This window comes from Sander lucioperca, chromosome 10 (assembly GCF_008315115.2).
Source record: "Sander lucioperca isolate FBNREF2018 chromosome 10, SLUC_FBN_1.2, whole genome shotgun sequence".
Taxonomy (NCBI): Eukaryota; Metazoa; Chordata; class Actinopteri; order Perciformes; family Percidae; genus Sander; species Sander lucioperca.
The window spans coordinates 11290523-11309631 of NC_050182.1; the positions used below are offsets into that span (position 1 = coordinate 11290523).

Genomic DNA, 19109 nt, shown 5'->3' on the forward strand with positions numbered 1-19109 from the left:
GGGACTACAAATACAAAAATCTATCTGCTTGTTCAGGTACACATTCAGCCAGTTAGAACAGAAGAACACAACAAATGGAATTCAATGTGGAAGTAATCCAAGTATTCAGAATACGTTACTCAAATTGAGTAACGTAACGGAATACGTTACAAATTACATTTTTGGGTATGTATTCTGTATTCTGTAACGGAATATGTTTTGAAAGTATCCTTCCCAACACTGACGATCAATGTTATCATCTAACACTTGGCAAGAACAACTAATCCACTCCTAAATCAGGCGGTGTTCAGACCGACTTAAGCCCTGAGTGAAAGAACTCAGCCCTCTCATTCATTTAAATAGAGCTGGTCTGTTGATGCAGCGTGAGTGCCAACGCATAGATATGCAGTAGAACAATGCAGGATTATCAGCAAAAAACTTGAACCAGGATCACTTTTGCTGCCATGCAACACAACGCCATCTGGCAAGGTGCTGCTTTGGCCAATCAAATACTTGCAAGCACACATTCCTGGTACTTTGTGGCATGAACACTGCATTTCTACTGTTTACCTCGCAATCGTCGCGATGAGAGAAGCATAAGAACCATGAGTACACGCAGCATTACACATTTGACGAAAAGAACGTGTGTGCAGTGCACATCTCTGAGTTTTATGCATCTGACCCTAGACACCAGGTACTGTATTGCATGGACATTGCAACTCGCTCTGTGACGAGTCACAAGCCATTTAAGGAACTGTCCTCCCAAGAACAATGACAGCAAAAAATAGACATGCACACAGGAGACTGCAGGTCGTTTCCAACCAACAGTCAATGTTTGTTTCTTTTAAGCCTGAACATGATTGTTTCGGAACCTTAACCACGTTTTTATTATTGTATGACACCAAAGTCCCCTAACCTTAATGAAAGTCATTTGAACCCAAACCCAGATCTTTCCCTAAAGCTGACCAAGTCATAACTGCCTAACACTGCCTTCACATTGGCACAGTAGATACGGCTGCGAAATGACCGGTAGTCATTCATTTTCTATGGAGATTCGCAGACCGCATGCGAACGAGTGCGGTGCGGAAAAAAATCGGGTCCGTTGGTCATCCAGATGCGTCAAAAAAGTTGAACAGGCAACGGGCGGTTCCTATCCGACAATCCAAGCAGAAGTTAGCGTTGCTATGGTACTGATAAACAAATCTAAATTCTTAACTTTTAATAAAATAAATAATGATTTCATAACGATATGTTGCCATGTAATTTTTTTAATTTTCAAGATTTCCTAACATTATTAGGGCAGTTAATACAATTAAAATGCAACGGACATCGAACTATTGACATTATACATATCACATTTAACCGACCTGATATATCAACATCATGGGCAACTTTTCTCCACGCAGCAGCCTTTCTGTTTATATCTCTATAGCCCTATGTTGAGAGGTCATAGAGAATTGGACATTCGGACACTGACAGAATGAGTCGTTCTAGTCTAGTCTCTCTGCCATTTTTTTTCTACTCGCTTCCGACGCTTTCAACGGAGTAGTACGACGTCCACTGGGGGCGTGTTGCGTATTATGGAGCTGATTTCAAGTGCCAGTGTGAAGGCGGCGTACACCTAAACAAATCTTAACCACAGCGTTGTCACATCAGAAAACTGTGATTTGTAGCGTTTTTTTAAAGGCACAGACACAAGATGTCATCCTGTCGATAAGGGCGTCAGATCAGAACACGCTCTAGAGGATGTGTATGTGGACCAACGACATATTAGACTGAACATTTACCTAAAGGAGGTAACCAAAATGTCATTACTGTTACAGATAGATGAATAATACAAATGTTGACATGTCTCCATGTTATCCATCTTTTCTTTTCTTCACCCCCACTCTTTCTTTCTCTCTCCATCTTTGACCAGGATGTTGGGTCGTATCTCGACTGCGGCAGAGAAACACTGCGACTGTGTGATTACCCACAGCAGATGGGGGAGTGTGGGAGTTTCATGTATTCATGAGCCTTGTCAGCACTGCACACACACACACACACACACACACACACACACACACACACACACACACACACACACACACACACACACACGCACGCGCACACACACACACACACACACACACACACACACACACACACACACACACACACACACACACACACTCCTCTGAATGTGTCATGCTGAGCTTTTTCTCTGTAACTGCCCTTCTCTCTTATTCCTCTTTTTCTCTCTTTTTCTTTCACTTTCCTTCTCTCCTCTCCTGCAAGTTTCTCCTTTACTCCCTCGTCCTCCCCCGTTTCATCTTGCCCTCCTTTTATCCTTTTACTCCTCTTATCTGTCACCCCCCTCCTCTTCCTTCTCGCTCCTCTTCGATTTCTTTTAGCCAACCACTTGATGAGGCTGTGTTGTCGCTTTCATAGCACACACACACACACACACACACACCCCTTAGGTCGCACAGCTGTATGTAGGTCAACCCCGCCTCCCCCCTGTGTTTCTCCCTCCCTCCCCCCTCCTGTTCAGACTGCCCTACTTTCAGCTGGATCCAGAGTACCAATGACATCACCCTTTTTCCTCCTGTTTTAAATATATGCTAGCTAGCATTAAGGCTGCTACTGACTGCACCACTTTTCCTCCTTGCCATCATCTTCATCATCATCCATAATCTCCTCCACCATGACTAGCATGATAACCTTCCCCGTGGAGCTAAAAATAGTCCCTGTAGCGAGAGATCTGGTGTTGAGAATTTGGTCCTTTCGGTTCACATTTGAATCCGCGGCCCTCGGTCGGCGGGCTGCTGATCATGCACGACGGCTCTGTTGCTAGGGAGATCAACGCTAAAACACCGGCACTGCCAAAGCCATGCCGAACCAACACACCACCCCCTCCTCCCCACCCCCACACTCCTTTTTATTTCCAGTCCTTCAATCTGTTTGTCACTCTCTAGTTTATATTCAGTCCACCTCTCTCTGAGTCTTTATCTCTCTCCATATATTTCACACAGAAATGTGGGGGGTTTAGAGTTCTTTTAAGAGCTCTCAAGGTTCCTATGAAATGAAATTTAATTTAAAAACATTTCATAGATTAAGATATAGATATCTTATCATAAACATGACTGCTAATGAACAGTTTTCAACCTTTTGGCGATCATCATGCATGCCTATGATGAATAGTTTGAAAAAAGCAATAAGCCAATTCAGTTGTGGAGTTTCATGCACCTCCATATTTACACTGCAAAATATCTCCATCTTGTATCATGATTAATGTCTATTTTTGAGTCCTTAAAGTCAGATTTTCCTTAAACAAGTAAAATAATTTGCTAATATTTTGCTTTAGTTTTGAACCTATTGAAACAAACTTTTGTTCTGATTTTCATGGATCAAAAACACCAAGGACATCCTGACCCCCCCACGGGGGAGTATGGATAGAAGATGTGCAAATAAATCTACTGTCATTCAGAGGTTTAGTTTTGTTTTTCAGCCTTGGGTAATAAAATGGGTGCAGACAAACTAAAATGTCTCAGCTGAAAAGTAAGAGGTTCAATCATATGTCCTCGAGGAAGGCACTGAACCTCTACTGCCTCAATCAGTCTTCATTCTTGAGTCGTTCTTGGCTGTATAACTGTGAGTTATTGTTGTGGAAAATAATCCCTGTGCTCACGGCTTTCTCTGCTCCTGTGAAGGACACAAGCTGTTGTCCTCTCATCTTTCTTCTTTTATGTTTTCCCCAAATCTCAGGCATCCTGTGTTAATGGAACATCTGTTACTCAGCTGCGAGCTCCTGATGTTTTACAATTCAAGCTTCTTCCTTTCAGTGACGATCGTCGTCTTTTTGTTTTGTATTCATCGCTCATGCCTCATTCCCATACATCTGAACACATTTTAAATAATGAAGAGTATATTACAAATGTGAAGTAGACTGAAAAGCTGCCCTCGGGAAGATTTTAAAGAAAGAATAGAACTGCTTTCTGGGCTCTGATATGCAACTGAGATGCTGTGATTCTCAACCTGGGGACTGGGTCAATCAAAGTATAAAAAAGAAAAAAACTACATATATATTTATGTTACAGAAAATTAGGTTGATCTTTTTCTAACCTATCACTTTTTGCTTATATATATATATATATATATATATATATATATATATATATACACACACACACACACAATATTTTTCCTAAAGTTAACTATCCATTTTGGTGCCTAAACTTAACTGTCATTGCCGCATGACGCTCATTTTTTCTGGCTAAACTCAGCTACCACGGCCCCTGAAAGGACCATCATCTGGCGGTGCCTGTAGCCGGTTTACAGTCACCTATTGGCAGCTAAACAACTGCTGCTGGTAGCCGGCGTCCCGGAGCCCTGTAGCCTCTAAATACAACCAGCAACTACTGCTCGGACTTTATCGTTCAATGGACATGTGTTCACGTTACAGCGCTTTACTTAGTTGAAAATACTTCTATTTTAGGTATATAGTATGGTCTATTGGTGAAATAGCATTGATCACTTTGAGGGGGGGATACATTTTATCTCCACTGGGGATGAAAATAATTCAGCAGAGGCAGGGACATATAGACCAGAAAGGGGGAAATCACACACATCCCCCAAGGAAAATCACATCCTGTGTATATATATATATATATATATATATATATATATATATATATATATATATATACTTTCCCTCTTTAGAATTGCTGATGCCTCCCTCAGGCTCTACTTGAAATTCTGTTGGTTGGTATCTAAACTTCAGAGAGAAATGCAGGTGGACTCTAAAACAAAAGTCTCGTAGCCATCCACAGCAGTTCTTCTTTTTTTCTCATTATTTTACCATCTCAACCATCCAAAGAGGGACAAGAAGAGGAACAAGAAGAGGAGGAAGAAGACATGTTGGTCCAAGAAGTCAAGATGAGTCCACTTTAAATGAGGTTTTCCAAGTAACAGACATTCATTTGTTATCTACCAGTTGGGGCCACTGCCTCATGCAGATCTGAGACTGCCCTGAACAGAAAAAACAACAACAAGCTTCTGTCATTTGTTCAGACATGTAAAACAGCCCGTGTACTGTACGGTATTAGCTCAAATATAGGATTATATTTCCCATGATACCACTTTAGAAAAATGCTCATACTACCTCTTGACCATTTTGTCATTTAGGTACCTTTTGGAATTTAAGAATGGTTTCCTGTTGAGATTTGGATCTGATCAACAAAAATATGTGCCACGTACTGACTCCATTTATACTTCTGAACTTCAAGACTAATTCCCCTCTCTAAGACTTATTTCTAGACACACATTTATTGAATATCTCTCCCCCTTTCTCTCTCTCTCCCCCTTTCTCTCTCTCTCTCCCTCTCCCTCCATTGACCAGTCTATCTCTGTCATTCTCTAAACTTCACACTAAACACAAGCTGGGCCAGCAGTTTGGCCCTGAGGCAGTCACAGCTGCAGAAAGAAAAAAAATTCTCCTTCAATCTTTAACATTGATGGGAGTAATGTACCGCAGCCGAGACTCAGTGTCTGCTGGGTAACAGATAATAAATCTGCTGTGCCAGACTGCCTTTGAGCAAGGCACTAAAGACTTTACTTTTTAATGTTGTTCGATCGATCTTTTAAAATTAGACAAACGAAGCCTGCAGGAAACGTCACTCAAAGGAGATCTTGACAGATGGAGTTTGGCTTCTGTATTTCTTCATCAGGAACATGCTACTTTGTTGGAAAGAAAGGTCTTACATTTTTCTTTTTCTCCATGTTCTTGATAGGATTACTGAAAATAAATGTAGGGAGTAGAGCCTAAGATATAGCCCCAAAAACGACTAAATACCTATTAGGGCTGGGTATCGTTCAAATATTTTCCATACCGGTACCGCTACCAATACCGTGACTTTGATACCGATACCGATACAGCACAAATCCTTTTATTTATTTTTCAGCTGCTACCACGTAAGCCCGTCTATCTGCGTAACAGAGAGTTTTTCCTGCCTGCCTCTATGACGTGTAACGCTAAACAGCCAATCACAAACATTATTAGATCTTGGCAGATCTTTTTTCCTTATTAGCTTATCCTCAGGAACTGTTCATTGTACAGGTGCATATGGACTGCTACAATGTAATTTAACCAGTGTAATGATCCACTTTTAAATGGACTATGTCCTCTCTGATTAAGTGTAGAAAAATATTGGACTAATGACAATGCATTGATTATGAGCCTATAACATAACTGGTCTGATTATCCATTGTTTTTAAATGTACTGAGTGGGATTTTTTCTGCCTTTTCCTGTTCACAGTCCGTGATGGGAGTGCCACTTTGTGAATGAATGACGTCATTCAAGAGCCGGACCTGATTGGTCCTGGTCAGTCAACCAAACTATTTAAGGCTATGGTTGAGGTGAATGTGTGAATTTACCTGATGAAGGTCTAAGACCGAAATGTTGTATTTTTCTAAATAAATTATTGCTTGCGTAATGGTCAGTGTGCGGGACTTTCTCTAAGCTTCTGATCTGCTACTTTTGATCATATCCTACGCACCTGCCCGACAAAAGAGGTGTGCAAAAAACCTTTCCTACGTTGCACTCCTTAGGTATTGAAATTGGGTATTGAATGACAAGGCATTTTTTTGAAACTCAATACTTTAGTATAGTTTGGAGGCAATTCGGTCTGTGCCTAAAAAGTATTGAATTCGGTACCCAGCCCTAATACCAATATATTTTCATACTTTTTCTTTGTGAACTGGACGCTTCTATTGATGCACGCCATAAATAAATAAAAAAGGAAGATGAAGTACTTCGAGGGCCCTATCTTGCACCTGGCGCAGCGCAAAGCCCGACGCAAGTGTCTTTGCTAGTTTAAGACCGACGCAGTTGTCAATTTCCTGTCCAGCGCCCACATCGTTTAAATAGCAAATGCACCTGCGCCCATCTTTGTGCCCATCTTTGCGCCCATGGGCGTGCTGGTCTTACAGGGAGGTGTGTTCAGGTGCATTCTTGGCGTATTGCTATCTTGAGGCAGCGGGAAGTGATTGCGCCATTGACCAATAAAAACCTGGTCTAAAGTCAATAATGCAGCATTTCACTGTTATTTTAATAGCGAGTTAGTAAAATGTGCCTAGGCTCGTGCACAGCGCGCGCACACTATGCTTGTTACACACACAGGGAAACGTAGCAGCACACAAACATGCAAAAGATTACTGGCGCACGGACCCTTTTTTCCGCCGTCAAACTAGTAAAAGTGGCTTTGGACACGCCCTAAACGTACCTGCGCCAGGCGCTTCACGCCGTGCGATTAGATCGTTAAAATAGGGCCCCCGGTGTTTTTTAACGATATCAGTGCTTATATCTCTTAGCTCTCGATGGAGCCTCACCTGCGCTTGCGCAGCTTCTTGTTCTCCGTCTTGAGCACGTGGAGCTTCTTGGCGAAGCAGACGATGATCATGAAGAGCAGCAGGACCACCAGAGCCGAGGCGCCCACGGCCAGACACATCACCTGGAACTCGGTCACCACCGAGTCGCAGCGAGCACCCTTGTGCCAGATGTAATCCTGGACGTTACATCTAAAAGAGACAGAGAGAAGAGAGGGAATAAAAGGGACAGAGGATGAAGGGGATAAAGGTGAGAAAGGAAAGATTATGAGAAAAATTGCAAATGCCAGAGGAAAAGTTTTGAAATATAGAGATGTGGCAGAGAGGAATCAGAGAGAGGATGAAAAGATGAGAAGTGTGAAATAAAATGAGCAGTGAGCAGAAAGAGAGAACAGAAAGAAAATGGGGAAAGAGAAACAAAAAGAGAAATGCTTAGTTGCGTAAAAACCACACATCTCCATGAGATGCTCGGATTCAGTGAATTGTGTGTTAGCATGTCAGTTTAGCCAGGCAACATCTATTTATATTTGGCTTTCATGTATTATTTAAGTCATGTTGGCTTTAATCAGTCCCTTTTTCCAAATTAGTGTTTTTGTAAACATTCAAGATTTCCTTTCTGTTCCTGAATGTATTTAACTGCTTTGGTGTGGAGTATGAAAAAAAGCTCCAAAAACTTCCAATGTTTCACAACATGTTACATAAGTCTTTAGTGTTATTGTGAAGTAATCGACTGCAGGCGTGTTAGCAGGATGGAAGAGTCGCTGGCAGGTTTTTGAACGAGGCTTTATTCCAAAAGGATAATATCAACACATTGTGTGTCAGAAAATAGAAAGTAATGAAAAAAAGAGCCTGGGGCATTTTCCAACTATAAACACACTCACTGTCACTCATTCACACACACACACACACACACACACACAGAGACTCTGACAAACATCATCATAAAAGACATTTGCGTTTATAAGATCTAACACAATGCATATGGGCGTCCATGTGTGGCTGTACATTACGGGCACATATGTAGATGCACGCACAAAAAAAACACACAGCCGCCATCTGAGTCCCAGACTCCCTCCGTAACCGTTTGGCAGAGTAGGGTTTCCGCCCGGGGACATAAAGGCAGATGGCTTTGTCTACAGACTGTTTGGCGTGCAAAATGGCAAATCTATTTCGCCGCTTAACGAGACTTTAACGCTGCTGAGCGACGCTGTCTCACTGTCATATGAGTGGAAGAATGTGTGGCTGTGCGTTATTCTGTCTGCCTGTGTGACCATTGGAACAGTTTCCATTAAATGTTTAGGTTTATGTCTGAGTAGAGTCATTTAACACCCCTAGAAAAGCTTGTTTTTGCTTTACCCTTGTATTGTCTTCCCATCGACCAAAATTGACCTGGTTTGGTTTGCCTGTTTATAAAGCATAAAAGTAGCCTGTAAAGTCTCCCCCAGGTCTGTCTTAAGGCCCAGACACACAGAGCCGACGGCCAAACGCCCGCAGAAAAGGCAGTTGGACTGATCAGTCTCCCCAAATTGGTCAAAAAAGTGCCTCGGAACACACCAAAGCAACAAGATGTAATACGTCTCCATAACAGCAGGCGGCGCTAATCTGTAGTGTTGCCCAAAAATGAAAACCGGCAGCTGATTGGACGAACGCGTCACGTGGGTCTGGTTTCTCCGGAAATTCAAAGACAGACTGTCATGGCGGCTCATTCAGAATACGATCTCATATTGTACTAAAATAGTTCACCGAAACATGTTTCTGAAAACATTTTAAGCGAGAAATAGGCCGTGCAGTTGCTGAATCTGTCTTCATTTCAGATCAACAAAGGTCAGTTTAAAAGATTTTCGTCAGATTTTGAGAGACTCTAGTCACGCTCACTCCGCTCCCCGTTTCTGGGTTAGCACTCTACCAATCAGATGGGTCATTTGAGTCCGACTGCCGGCAGTGCCCGCCCCATTGATAATACATGTCAAATCGGCCAAAATGAAGGATGACGGCCCCTCGGATGGACGACGGCAGGGAACACACCGAACAGACTCGAGTCACTGACCTCGCCAGTCCAATGGCCGATTATCGTCTCTGTGTGTCCGGGCCTTTACATCTTGTTAGCCAACATGATTCCAACTTATTACCACTCGTTTTAATTCTTATTCTTCTTAATTTTGGTCACTGCACCTCATTTACATGAAATAATGCCTTTATTTTTTTATTCTGACAAATAGTTAAGATCCAAGGAACATATATTTATGTATTATCACTGATTTAGGAAATTTGGTTGAAATAAACCCATATTTCTGATATAAAAACTTCGGAAAAGGGGCCAAATTTGACCCGAGGACAACATGAGGGTTAACTCCAGTGCGTTAACTTTTATTACTTTGCTGCGGTGAAGTACAGGTGGACTCCAGGACCCTGTCACATCACTGTTGGGTGCGGTTAAAAGAATCCCTGAAGGGAAAAAAAAATGCAGCATGTTCACACACTGAATGAGTTCCCAAAAATGTATTGGCAACCTACCAAAATGCATATAGTTTTGTGACTTTTAATCCAACATGCATATACTTTCCATGTTTTCTAACATGCTTACATTTACCCGCTAGTCTAATATGCAAATGTTAGCATGCACATCATCATGCTACCACGCTATTCATCTCAGAATGCAGCTGAGGCGGTCAGCTCTTCAGCCATTAGTTTAAAGGCAGCTACACACCGGGCCGATAATCGGCCGTTGGACAGTCTGGCGAGGTCAGTGACTCGAGTCTGTTCGGTGTGTTCCATGCCGTCGTCCATTGGAGGAGCTGTCGGCCTTCTTTTTCGCCGACCTGACATGCTCAGTCGGAGACAGGGCAGTCGGGACTCACCTGGATGACCGTGACTAAGCCTCTCGAAATCTGACGAAAATCTTTTAAACTGACCATTGTCGATCTGAAATGAAGACAGATTCAGCGACTGCATGGCCTATTTCTCGCTTAAAATGTTTTCAGAAACACGTTTCGGTGAGCTATTTTAGTACAATATGAGATCGTATTCTGAATGAGTCGCCATTAATGGCCGGTTGAAAAATCCCAAATCTGGAAGCAGCAGCCAGACCCACGTGACGTGTTTGTCCAATCAGCTGCCGGTTTTCATTTTTTGGGCGACAATACAGATTAGCGCTGCTTGCTGTTATGGAGACGTATTACGCCTTGTCGCTTTGGGTGGTGATGGTGTAGTGGATATGATACATGCCTTTAGTGTGGGAGATCTGGGTTCGATTCCCATGGTGATACATCAACCAATGTGTCCTTGAGCAAGACACTTAACCCATAGTTGCTCCAGAGGTGTGCAACCTCTGATATATATATAGCAATTGTAAGTTGCTTTGGATAAAAGCGTCAGCTAAATGACATGTAATGGTGTGTTCTGAGGCACTTTTTTGACCAACTCCGGGAGACTGATCAGTCCAATTGCTGTTTCTGCCAACGGTCGGCCGTCTGGTTGGTCTGTAATGGCCTTAACAGATATCCTGAAGTGATGGGTGGTGTGGAAATTTTGTTGATAGTGCTTGATGAAAACAGGAATAATTGTCTGGGCACCATGAAACAAATTTAATCAGAAATATTTTTATTTCCTTCTGGACTGACGCACCAGCCAACTCTATGGCGACTAGCTGAATAAATACAATTTCTACCTTTCCAATGTTTTAAAAGATTATTCTTCTACATGGATACTTTCTAGTTTTCAGCCAGTATCTCTACCATGTGTCAGTATTACTTTCATGCTAGCAGTCATTTTGTCAAAAGGGATTTCCAGTTTGAGGTAACCCTTAATGGGTGAGTTGATCTGTAAAGAAAGTCTTGATTGTTTTTCTTTTGGTTATTTTGACCGCAGGGCTGTCAAAGTGCCTGACGTAAAAACACAAAGTCGAAATACAAAACTGCCAAAGGGAGCTTTTCAGGCGTGAAGGAGACGGTGATCATTTTTGTTCTCATGTATTTTTCATATACATCAGAGATGTTGTTGAAGAAGGTTTTGAGCATCCTGGGGTCATGAAACCAAAATGACTGCAGAAGGCTCCGAAGAGAACAGCTTTAATTAACGGATGACAAAGCAATTAACTGTTCTCCTTCCCTCTCTTTGTCACGCGGCCATCAGAGAGAGAGAGAGAGAGAGAGAGAGAGAGAGAGAGAGAGACACACACACACACACACACACACACACACACACACACACACACACACACACACACACACACACACACACACACACACAGTAGTATAAAGTGAATGGAGGTGTCGGGGCGTATGGCCGCTCCGGCTACGTTCTCTACATGCTAAACATGCTCTTTTCACCGACCCACTTCCTGTATCCTTCCTTAATCCTTGACGCTTTTATTTTGCCAACTGAAGGGAAACGCTGGCAACAAGCCGGGAGACATTTTGAGTGTGGTAAGAAAGAGTGAGAGAGAGAGAGGGATGATGCTCGATATCACATTTTCAGAGAGACTTCAATGCACTCAACCTCCGAGCAATTCTGCCTTCATACAAAGAAGAGGTTTATGTAAGTCGGGTTATGGAGGGAGGGATGCAAATAGAGAGTGAGAGATGGAGAGAGGCAAGGAACAAGAATGCGAGCGAGGATGTGCTGGTCGTCATGACAACCCAGCTGAGCGGCAAAGCGGAGCAGATGCAGCGCTGACATGTCATTCCATCACACGCACGCATCCCCGCTCAGCCGTCCATGAGGGACACAGCCGTGCTTTAGCGGCTAGTTCCCATTTCTTTTCTTTCTTCCTCTCTACTTCCCTCCCCCTCCCCCTCCTCCTCCTCCCCCTCCTCCTCTTCTCCCCTGCTGCTTATATTCTTGAAAATCTCTTTTCTTATTTACTGGCTCTTTACCTTCCCCATCTTTCCTCCCTCCCTCCCTCCTTCCCATCTCTCTCGACTCTCCTTCCACCTCCTTCCTCCTGCACTTTGCCTAGCGCCTCCAGCTGAATCGTGTCTCTGCTTTCAGTTTGTGCAACTGATTTTTTTTCTCTTTCTTTGACATTAGGAGAGAGCAGTACAAGGTGAATGTTCTGGTTGGGTTATAGTTGTAAAGACATGAGAAAACGATTTGGAAAACAAAAACCAACTGAATTGTACTAACAAGAATTGCTTGTGTATCCAAAGCATGATGTGTGAGGTTGTACTGAGCTAAATGCTAGCATCAGCATGCTAACATGCTGTTGTGAAGCAGGTGTAATGTTTACCATATTGTGTTAGCATGCTATCATAAGGTTATTAAAGAAGGTTTAGCAGGTATTTGGTAATACATCAAAGTTTTGGACAAATTGAAATGTTAAACTGTTAGTGGTGCTAGAGGAAAAGTCAGTGGATCACTAAAGTCAAAAGGGTTTATTCTCTGTGTACCATGAACATCTGTACAATCTTTCATCACGATCCATCTAATAGTTGAGATATTTCAGTCTGGTCCCACCAACATCACTATAGCAGGGCTAAAAGCACATCACTGTGCCACACTGTTAAACTGGGTGTCGTGTTCCTTCATTACCATAAACCCACACACACACACACACACACACACACACACACACACACACACACACTAGTCTATATTGAGTAAATGTCACATAGATTGTCCTGCTGCTGTAAATACTCATTAGAGCACCCCTAGTCTACATCAACGAAGTTTCACTTCCGGGATTGTTCAGGTGCCGCTAGAAATTTCCTCATTTTTGGCCAGATGTCATTACCTTCCGCTTTCTTTGTGTTGGCATTCTAAACTCCGGTGGATTTATGAGGACTATGGTTAACTGCTCCTCAGATCTCTGCAGGGTAAATCCAGACAGCTAGCTAGACTATCTGTCCAATCTGAGTTTTCTGTTGGACGACTAAAACAACTTTTGAACGTACACATGTTCCACCAAAACAAGTTCCTTCCAGAGGCTATTTTGCAGAGGCACACCGTCATTGATTCCGGCGCTTAGCACCGCCCTAAAACGATTGGGATTGGTTTAAAGAAATGCCAATAAACCAGAGCGTGTTTCTCTCCCATCCCCGGAATGCTGTGTGGACTAGTCAGACCCTCCTTCGCTGTGGAGGAAGGTCTGGCAATGCGAGACTAGAGCACCCCTGATCCAGGATCAAAGATAGCGCATTGGACTCCTTTCTCACCCCCTCTGCTCAGCAGCCACTTGACAATTTTGTTTCCCAGATTATAGGTCACAAAGTCAATTTCCTACCATCCGGTGAGTTTGAAGTTCCAACATTCTACCAGTAATGAATTCTATGAGGAGATATGTGACTAAAATGCCAAAGTTCCCTCAATTAGCCAGGCTATAGGGCACCTAATATGTATTATTTTGCAGCTAAAAATAGTCCCCAACAAATCCACAATTTACTCCTGTTTGGGTTACCTTTGCCAACACATTTTTGGTTCTGGTCTTTATGTTGGATCTGGTGAAAATAATAAACACAGAATTACAGCGGCCTTATCCATTAAGATTTGGAACATAGTTTAGGAAGCTGACACGAGAGGAAACAGCTCTTGGATGAATTTCGAAAACAATCTTTAGGATTGGATTTCATTCTCTGGAAAAAGCTCACATCCAGGGCAGCTGCACAGAGCAGGAATCAAATTGGAAATGACTCCTTATCAGGGACAAAACAATTTCTACTGTCAAACTTATTTTCAACGTTAAAAGCACTGATCTGTCTGAGATGAGATGTGTCGACCAGCCTCCCTTGCTCCCACTCCTTCCCTCTATAAAACCTCCCACGTGTCCCCCTGGCCTTCTCATTGTGTCCCACAGCACAGTTTTTATTTTCTCCCCAACCCATCATTATCTCCGTCACCGCAGCCGCATTTAAAGCATTGCCACAGCCCGGCAGGAATACGGCAGAATTAGCATCAGGGCGGCCCGAGCCACATTACAAAGAGCTAACAAATCCTCTCAATATTTACCTGATTAGGTTGGCCCACTGGGGCAGAAAAGGGAGAGGCAGACAGAGAGAGAGAGTATTTAATTGAACTAACAGAGGGTGATAATGGTGCAGGTGGGGTTGTGGCCCTCTAATAAGACCCCCAGCTGATTTTGATGAGGAGTAATGAAGGGTGTGAGACGAGGGGGCTGGAAGGAGAGTGTGCAAGGCCGTCAGTTTAGGGCTAAAGGCCACCAGAGAACAGGCACTGGTGTGTATATTTGGAAACTGAAAATCCAAGGAGTCAATTACAGCTGCTTAAAACGAGACATAGCATTTCTTAAAGGTCCCATGGCATGAAAATTTCACTTTTTTACATTAATATGAGTTCCCCTAGCCTGCCTGTGGTCCCCCAGTGGCTAGAAATGGTGATAGGTGTAAACCAAGCCCTGGGTATCCTGCGCCGCCTTTGAGAAAAAGTAAGCTCAGATGGGCCAATCTGGAATCTTCCCTATATGTTGTCATAAGGCAAAGGTTACCTCCCCTTTCTCTGCTTTGCCCATGGTAAGATGGTCAAGGCAACACCCCCACCATCCACCTTGCCCCGCCTCTCTTCTCCTCATTAGCATTTAAAGCTACAGACACAGAAATGGCACATCCTAAGGAAAGCTCATTGTGGGACTGGCTCGTAGTGGCTGTAATTCTGCACCAAGGCTGAATTTCGGGAAAGAGACTTCAGATAGTACTAGGGGACCACTAAGGCCTATATAAAAGCATCCAAAAAGCAGAATGTCATAGGACCTTTAATCAAATACACTCAGAGGTTTTGTCGTTACAACCTTAGTTATTCTGGTACGCAGCAGACAGCAGTTTTTCAGCAATAAAAGCTCTAAAACCTAACGTACACACTGCTGAGCACCAAACCGCAGACAGACACAGTTAGATACTATGGTGAACACAGTGGAGCTTTAGCAGCTAAAGAGACATATATTTCACCCAGGAGTTGGTAGAGACCAAAAACATAGCTAAAGGAAGATTGACTGTAACTGCTTGCCAACAAGTTAAAATCAATTTAAAAGCTGATAATACATCATGTTCACCGGTAAATTACCAAAGGGCTTGCCAAGACAAGACTACCAGCTGCAGAAAATGTCAGAGCAAATTTTCAGGAAGGCATTATTCTGGTAAATCGACCACATTTTCAAAATCTTATCTTTCTCAACTAAAGATTAGATATGGTCCGATACCATTTTTTGCTTTGCGATACCGATTCCGATACCTGAACTTGCATATCGGCCGATACCGAGTACTGATCCGATACCAGTGTGTTACATATTTTATTATGTTTTAACAGCTGTATACTACTATCCCTGTATGGATGTGATATTATTTCTATTTTTGTTGTCGGCCTGGCTCAGGTTAAACTTTTTGTGAAACATGAACAAACACAAACAATGAACGCGGCAGAACTTTTCAGTCATAATGGAAAAAGAACATAAATAAACTACCTTAAAGTAGATTTTCTTTAGGGCTAAATTACGTGGTATCGGATTGGTGCATAAACTCCAGTCCTTGCTGATACAGATACCAGCATTTTAAGCAGTATCAGAGGCTTTTCCGATACTGGTATCGGTACATCTCTACTTAAGATATATCAAAACTTGCCGTAAAACGTGCCGTAATAACAGCTGTAGGATGAAAAAAGTATGAAACAAACATGTAAAGGGTAAGCGAATGTTCTTTTGCAATATGTAAAAACAAGCAGAGGTAAGGTTATAGGGGAACGAGCAAACAGAAGGCCAGACCTAAAAGAGCTGGATGTGGACTGACAGGAGAGGGCACGACAGGGTGTTTACTGAATATTTTTGCATTAATCCTAAATTTGCATTAAAAACACTATTTTTAAACTTTCTTTCTTGAAGCAGTGCATATTTTCTCATGCAATAACTGCAGGGAGTGGAGGAAGGAAGGAAAAAATGAGTCAAATGTGCAACACCCAGAAAGAGGAGGATCTGATGATAAAAAAGCCAGCAGAGGACAGGAGAAGGTACAGCTTGGTGCCTCTGGAAACTTGTTCTATCACAAGTTTGGACAATGATAAAACATCTGCTGCTGATACTGGGTCTGAAACAAACCCTCATTGAGTTTTTCTATAATAAAAGCAAACTTTCTCATTAAGCTGAGGGCTTTGGGAGGGGAAGGACAACCACTGGTCAGGCCGAGCGCAGGATTAAAAACTGGATTTGATTTTAAGGAGGGGAGACTTTGGAACAGAGACAACTTTATGGGAAAGATGGAGGATAAACGTTTATAGTTGTTTTGTTTCAACAAGAAAAAGATGCCTGACTTAGCTAGTTAATAAAAAAAAAATTGGGTGCTGCGTGACTTCAGCAGCACCCAACTCAGAGACATCACTGGATGGTACTGACTGGGTGAGCTTAAGACATTTCTTTAAGATTATTATTTGGGGCTCATTTTAGGCCTTTATTATGCAGGATAGCTGAAGATGTGAATGGGGAAAAAGAGAGAGAGAGGGAATGACATGTAGCAAAGGGCCGCAGGTCGAAGTTGAACCCGCGGCCGCTGCGACAAGGACTGAGTCTTTGTACATGGGGCGCACGCTCTACCAGGCGAGCAATACAGGCACCCCAGCTCAAGAAATTTCTCCACTGTACTAGAGAACTAGAGGGCGCCGCCACTACAAACGTAAAGATGAGTTGTAGTTGCTGCTTGAACAAACGACCTATGGGAGCTTTTTTTTTTCGGAGAAGGACAGTCTCGGTGAACAACACACTTTTATTCTTTCAGAGATGCTCCTTGACTTCTTTCTTAAGTTTTGACTCATCATGGGGATTTCCTTTCAGCGTCTATCTAAGCAATGGTTTGTTATGATTGAACTAGTCTGACTCACCGGACGTAGACTGTGGGTATAAACCTGCCATTGGCCAGCTATTTTGGCTGACATTCTCCTCCCCTTCTGCTATCTCCGCTATCTATTTTGCAATAGCACCATCGCTGCATTTGGGGCTTGCGCCGCCAAAGACGATTGTGATAAAAGAAATACAAATAGGCCAGAGCATTTTTTTCCCCCTAATAATGGTTGCTTCTTGACCTTTCTCTAGTGCTGACACAGCACTAGAGAGAGCACTGTGGAGATTGGTTTGGCTATGCGAGACTATGATTACTTGGGCCGTTTTTAATTTTTTTTTTAATTATTTTAAGATATGAATGCTAGTTTTCATTGTTACTATGAATTGTTATGTGTTTTATCACTGAGCAGAATACTGACACCCTGCTGCTACAGTCTGTCTTTCACTGTCACTGTTAATATGTTAATGTACTGCTGTATGTTTATCAGATGGAAGAGAGACAATGAAAAAATAACACAAATTATGAAGACTGGAGGTCTGCTGCGACGTGTTCATGATGTCTGAAAGATCTGGCAACTCAGCAGTTGTGCTTAGACCAACTAATAAAATAGATAAGTGAACGAAAAGTGTAAAAAACGCACACATTATTGTATTATTTTAGGTCAGATGCTTTTTGTCTTTCATCAGCCATCCTACTAGATTTCCCAGAAGCATTCAGTCCTCTGCACCATATTTAAAACAAACCAGCTTAAATAAAATAAAACTGCATTGGCTTCCATTATGCAGATGGAACCATTACAACCTTATTAGTAACCACAGTGGGGAGAAACTGCTCCATTCAATCAGCCAGTAATGCTAAATCCCTCAATTTGAAAACTGAAAAGGGATTTGAAAACATGACGACATAATCAGTGTTCTCCGTTTGGCATTAGAAGTATTTGACCGATTCAAACCATGGTAATAATCAGTAGCGTTTTTTTGGCACGGCCGAAGCGGGCAGCTGCCCGGGGCGGCATTTTTTCATGACACATGGGGGGGTGGCACGAGCAAAAATCCTCGAAGCGGTTTTCTACTGTATTATCTATCATTTCACCGTGTGGGGAATTGGTAAATTGGCGCCCCTGCTTGCTGAGAAGGTACCGTGCACAGAGAAGCTGTGAGAAGGGGAAAGGGGAGGGGGGAGCGGGGGACAGTTCACCTCTGGGTCGAACAGGTTGCTGGGTGTAGGCGCCGATACCGTTGGTGCTCCGCTAATACTGAGCACCCAAGAAGCTGATCGCGGTTATGTGTCAGTTAAACTTTTCATCTCCAACCCTATCCTGAGTTGAAAGAGAGCCTACTTTACGGCTTTATTATTGAGTTGATAGGCTTGTGTGTTTGTGTTGGCCATCTGAAATGCAAACATTTTTTGACTACTTTTTTTTTTTAAAGGGTGTGCGCCCGTGAGCACCCACGGAGGAAAACATAAATCGGCGCCTATGTTTCTTGGTCTCCCAAATGGAACGGTCCGGACAAGGGGGGGGAATGGGGGACCATGAGCCTCCTTGAGCTTATCACTTTTGTGTATGATAAGGATCTATCGGAGATCTACCCCAACTTTTGGACTGCTCTCAGGATTACACTTACTCTGCCAGTCACTGTGGCTCAAGCAGAGAGGAGCTTTTCAAAACTAAAGTTGATCAAGTCATACCTGAGGTCAACCATGTACCAGGAACGGCTCACTGGCCTTTCCATCAGTATCAATCATTCAATAGGGGAGCAGATTTCATACTATAACATCATTGATGATTTTGCATCAAGGAAGGCCAGAAAGGTCAGGTTTTAGTTTTAGTTTGTGTTTTCTGTTCTTAGTGCTATAGTGTAATAATTAGATTCTCTTTAGTGTGTTTTCACATTTGTGTGATGAAGGATTTGTGCTATTTAGAATTTATAGTCTATATTTTATTTGCATATTATTCTTAATATTTTATATTATTGTTGCTCTCTGCTCTTGTT

General features: G+C 42.6%; 1 protein-coding gene across 20 annotated transcripts in view; it reads right to left on the reverse strand.

The window, feature by feature from the left end:
• Positions 1-19109, reverse strand: part of cspg5a (chondroitin sulfate proteoglycan 5a) — a 62155-nt gene that overhangs the window by 13462 nt on the left and 29584 nt on the right. For all 20 annotated transcript variants that reach the window (XM_031279459.2, XM_036006218.1, XM_036006217.1 and 17 more), the window contains exon 3: positions 7349-7537. In XM_031279459.2, the coding sequence (XP_031135319.1) occupies positions 7349-7537 (189 nt within the window). The remainder of the gene's footprint in view (positions 1-7348; positions 7538-19109) is intronic.